This window comes from Rhinopithecus bieti, unplaced genomic scaffold (genome assembly GCF_001698545.2).
Source record: "Rhinopithecus bieti isolate Rb0 unplaced genomic scaffold, ASM169854v2 scaffold_13400, whole genome shotgun sequence".
Lineage (NCBI taxonomy): Eukaryota > Metazoa > Chordata > Mammalia > Primates > Cercopithecidae > Rhinopithecus > Rhinopithecus bieti.
In genome coordinates this window covers 3234407-3239277 of record NW_016807991.1, presented here as the reverse complement: position 1 = coordinate 3239277, position 4871 = coordinate 3234407, and the positions used below count along the sequence as shown (strand labels likewise).

The following is a 4871-nucleotide window of genomic DNA, read 5'->3' as shown; positions in this document are numbered from 1 at the left end:
AAAAAAAAAAAAAAAGAAAAAGAAAAAGAATTATTTAGGTGTGAAACCCTCATCCTACTCCACCTGTCTGCAGCACTGAAGATCATGGGCCACACCCTCCTTCCTGAAGCATGGTCTATCTGTTCCTTCTGACATTTTCCTCTTACCTTCCTAGGATTCTTTCTCACTCTCCTTAGATAGCTCTTTGCAACTTTTAAACACTGACATGCCCTTGAAGTACTTCTCTCTCTCCTTCTTTCCCTAGAATACTGCATCTGTGCTGATGAGAATAGCCTGTTTTTTGTTTTTGTTTTGAGACGGAGTCTCACTCTGTTGCCCAGGTTGGAGTGCAGTGGTGCAATCTCGGCTCACTGCAACCTCTGCCTCCTGGGTTCAAGCGACTTGTCCAGCCTCAGCCTCCTGAGTAGCCGGGACTATAGGTGTGTGCCACCACACCTGACTAATTTTTGTATTTTTAGTAGAGATGGGGTTTTACCATGTTGTCCAGGCTGGTCTCGAACTCCTGACCTCAAGTGATCTACCCACCTTGGCCTCTTAAAGTGCTGGGATTACAGGCATGAGCCACTGTGCCTGACCAGAAAATAGCCTGTTTTTGACACCCAATTTTCGGGCTCAAACTCAAACCTTTCTCCTCAACTCCACACCCATATACCCAACTACTACTCAACGTCTCTTCTCAGATGTCTAATGGACTCAAACCTTAAGCCTCCTCAGAGGACTTCCCTTACTAACAAGCTGAGGTAGCCTCAGCACTCTGTTGCAGCACCCTGGTCTATTCATCACACTAGCTCTCACTACCTAATTAATGGTTTCCCTATTTGTTTACTGCCTGCTCCTTCCACTAGAATTAAGCTCCACGAAGGAGAGAGATCCTATTTTGTTTATCATGGCTGTACATGCTAGACTGAAGTAGTGACTGACACAGTAGGTATACAATAAACATTTTATTGAATGAATGGATGAACAATGAATGCTATTGCCACTCTTTCATCTCAGTTAATAGCAACTCAATCATTTCATTGCTCAAGGCCCCAGACCTGGCTGGGCATGGTGGCTCACGCCTGTAATCCCAGCACTTTGGGAGGCTAAGGCGAGCAGATCATTTGAGGTCAGGAGTTTGAGACCAGCCTGGCCAACATGGTGAAAACCCTGTCTCTACTAAAAATGCAAAAATATGAGCCGGGCATGGTGGTGCATGCCTGTAATCCCAGCTACTCAGGAGGCTGAGGCACAAGAATCACTTGAACCCAGGAGGCGGAGGTTGCAGTGAGCTGAGATCACACCACTGCACTCCAGCCTGGATGACTGGGTGAGACTCTGTTTCAGAAAAAAAAAAAGGCCAGGCACGGTGGCTCACACCTGTAATCCTAGCACTTTGGGAGGCCGAGGCAGGCAGATCACGAGGTCAGGAGATGGAGACCATCCTGGCTAATACGGTGAAATCCCGTCTCTACCAAATAAATAAATAAATAAATAAATAAGCCAGGTGTGGTGGCGGGCGCCTGTAGTTCCAGCTAGTCAGGAGGCTGAGGCAGGAGAATGGCATGAACCCGGGAGGCAGAGGTTGTAGTGAGCAGAGATCGTGCCACTGTACTCCAGCCTGGGCAACAGAGCGAGACTCCGTCTTAAAAAAAAAAAAAAGGCCCCAGACTTCAATTCCTCTTTTATTCTCACTTCTCACATCCAATCAGTTAGCAAATCTTGCAGGCTTTCTTTCCAAAATATGTCTAGAATCTGACCAATTCTCATGACTCCTACTGCTTCCACCCTGCTTATCATCTCTTGCCCTATACTGCAATCTCCTTACTTGTCTCCCTGATCTTGGCATCCTATATCTGTTCTCTATAAGGCTCTCTGAGTGATCCTTGTAAAACTAAAATAATTCCATTCTCCTGCTTCAAGCTCTCCAATAGGTCTGCCTTGCGTTCAGAGGAAAAGGCTGGAGGCCAGTAAGTCCTAGAAATAGGCCTTTTCCCAGCCATCCCTCTCTTTGGCTTTTCCTCCTGACTCGCCTGCTGAGCCACACCTAGTGATTGCTACTGCCTTCAGGTTATTACACTTTCTCTTCCCTCTGCCTACGATGCTCATCTCCCCCCTATTCTCATGACTTGCTGTCTGGCTTCTTGCTGGTTGTTATTCAAATGTCACCTCATTGAGGGCCTTCTTAGACAATCCTACTTAAAGTTGCAATCCTACTCCCTACCTCTGGCACTACTTCTGCCTTCTTGGCTTTATTTTCTCCAAAGTACTACATCACACATTCTATATTAGTCCATTTACTTATTGCCTGTCTCCCTCCACTAGAACATAAGCTCCACAAGCTTTAGAATTTCAATTTTGTTTGCTACTCCATCCCCTAGCCTAGCACAGCTTTTGTTGAGTGAGTGAGTGAATTAATGAACAAATGAATGTATTCTTTTCCAGTCCTGTAAGTGGAAGCTCAACGGGTTTGGGTGGGTCTTATCTCTCTTGCTCCGGGGCTTGATTCAATGCCTGCACACAGCGGACTAAATAAATGCATCCTGAAGGAACGATCGAGAAGCCGTTTTATTCGCGCGTCCTGGGGTTACTGGAGGCAATGGACAGTGTAACGTCCCAAAGGGTAGCAAACAATTTGGCAGCCTCTTGCCTTTATTGTCCGCTTTGGGGGGCCAGAATGCCCATATTTCCCCTTGGGACTGGAATTTGGTCTTGAGGGCCAAGGAAACGAACGTGGAGAAGCTGGCAGCCCGAAAGAAGTATACCCAGCCGGCCTTCTCGGCTCCTGCACAACTCGCGCTACAGCAAGCACCCCACTCCCGGCCAGGTTAGCGCGGACAGCCAGCCCCCTCCCGCGGCAACCGTCACGTAGCCCCCCGACGTAGCTCCACATCCGGCCAATGGGGCCCGGGGTTCCTAACGCCACCCAACAGCGTAACAAAACGCCCCTTCAGTCCAGTCCTTCCCGGCTCACCGGGACCCTCCAGGCGGTGTCTGAGCCCTGAGATTCAGGGTAGAGCTTGTCCAGGCTGTAGATACTCTTGAACTCAGTGCCATCTTTCTGCTTGTGCAGCCCCCGGCGTGGGCACCGTGCGGGCGGTGGGAGCAGCCAGACTCCGGCTCGGTTCAGGGCCCAGCGCAGGCACCTGGTGGCCGCCATGCTTGGGTCTTGCGACTGCTTCCGGCGGGCGCTTTCTCCCAGCGGTCCGCAAACTCGAGTCGCCCTCAAGCTTTGGTTCCGCGCAGTTTCTAGGGCCCGCCGAGGGGAGGCGGCAAGCTGGGGTTCCGGCGATGCTCCCGGGCCGGCCGCCTCCGGGAGGCCTGGTTGGGCGGGGGAAGACGGTGGCCAGACAGCGAGCTACTACAGGAAGAGTGCCCCGATCTTGTGTGCCCCAGAAACACCATTTCTCTCCCTTTCAGAGTCCGTGCCCTCCGCCTGGACCGCCCACTGCCCAATTCAAACATCAGCGAGGCCTGCCCGGCAAGCCTGGGGCCTCTCCCGTCCCGCGCTTCCCAGTCCCTTTACTCTGCTCTAATTTATCTTTTTTCTCTTCCTTTACAAAAATCACTCAGTCCTAATTGTCTAATTGCTGTCTCCTCGCTGGAATGTGAGCTCCAGGAGGGCACCGGCTCACTGCTGTATCCCCAGCACCCAGAACATGGCACATCGTGGACACCTCATGAGTATTGATAAAATGAATTCTGTAGGAATGTATTTTTGAAAGTTGGGTTCTGGTAGAGCTGAGTTTTAGGAACGCCAGGCTCTTTTTACAAGGCAGCCTATGAGCAAATTCCCCGCTGAGCACGTGTGTGTAATGGCTTGTACCCAGCAGCTCTGCAGGACAAATACCAGATGGGAGGAGGCGGCAGGACACCGAAAGAAAGGTTTGCAAAAAGTGGAACGTCGTTCCCTGCCCTTCAGCTTTATGGAGCAAGATGGTGCTTTCTTCCAGCCAGGAGAGAGGGGGCCCCTGGGGAAGTAGGGAGAGAATTCAGAGAACTGCCGGCTAACGAACCCTTTCATAGCGCCGTTAAGGGATGAACTACACACAAGTTCCAATTCTGAAAAAGGTTCAAAGTAGAGCAAGCAGTGTTTGAAAACAGCTAAACCTTAGTTAAGTTACTTTGTTGAGAGGCAATGTGGTAAATGGAAACAAGGCTAAATAAATGTTCATAATTATTAGTAATGCTAGCGATTGTTTCTTAATGAAGAGTTATATTTTTAGGAACAAACATAATTATCTAGGAAAATGTGCCCTCGGGGATGCTGGCTGATTTAAACAGGAGATTGTCATCAAACCAAGCTTTTACCATCTCAGCATCATTGCTACAGCAAATCTTTAAGAAGGAATAAACCACTTTCCAAGCACTGACTTTATAAGCTCAGATAGGAAGGGGTGACAATTGACATATCTTGGGCTCTAGGTTGGGAGGAGTCTCCTGGGTCCTGCCCTGTCTGACTTAGTCCCAAGACCTCAAAGGGAATAGAGGCATCTCCATGGCAACTGGAATAAGCTGCTCAGGGGAGCAAAACCAGGCATTTACTCAGTTCCGGGGCTAAGGGGTTGTAAGTAATAAAGTCAGAACCTTTCCATGACATCATTGCTCTGAGGCTGGACTCCAGCTCTGCACCTGACCCAAGGCAACAGGAAAAGGAAGCTGCAGGTTTCCATGGCCCCAAATAAACACAGCCTGCTCGGGCCATCTGGTGGCCTGGATTCTGGGAGAGGAGGTGGGTAGAAGAGAGAATGAGACAAGCTGCCCTGGGGTGGAGAGAGGAGCAGCTGGTAAGTTCCTCTTACCTGCTGCTGCCGTGAACTATCCAGAATGGGGGCCCTGGGAGAAACAGGCCAGAAAGGGGCCACCTGTTCTCCCAAAAAGATGGGCCCTGG

The 4871-nt window shown here is 49.9% G+C and overlaps 1 protein-coding gene across 1 annotated transcript in view; it reads right to left on the bottom strand.

The window, feature by feature from the left end:
* The window catches only part of MRPL58 (mitochondrial ribosomal protein L58), a 10809-nt gene extending 7616 nt beyond the window's left edge, over window positions 1-3193 (bottom strand). The window contains exon 1 of the mRNA XM_017884590.1: window positions 2938-3193. Coding sequence (XP_017740079.1) covers window positions 2938-3139 — 202 coding nt within the window. The 5' untranslated portion in view covers window positions 3140-3193. The remainder of the gene's footprint in view (window positions 1-2937) is intronic.
* Window positions 3194-4871: the final 1678 nt, after the last annotated feature.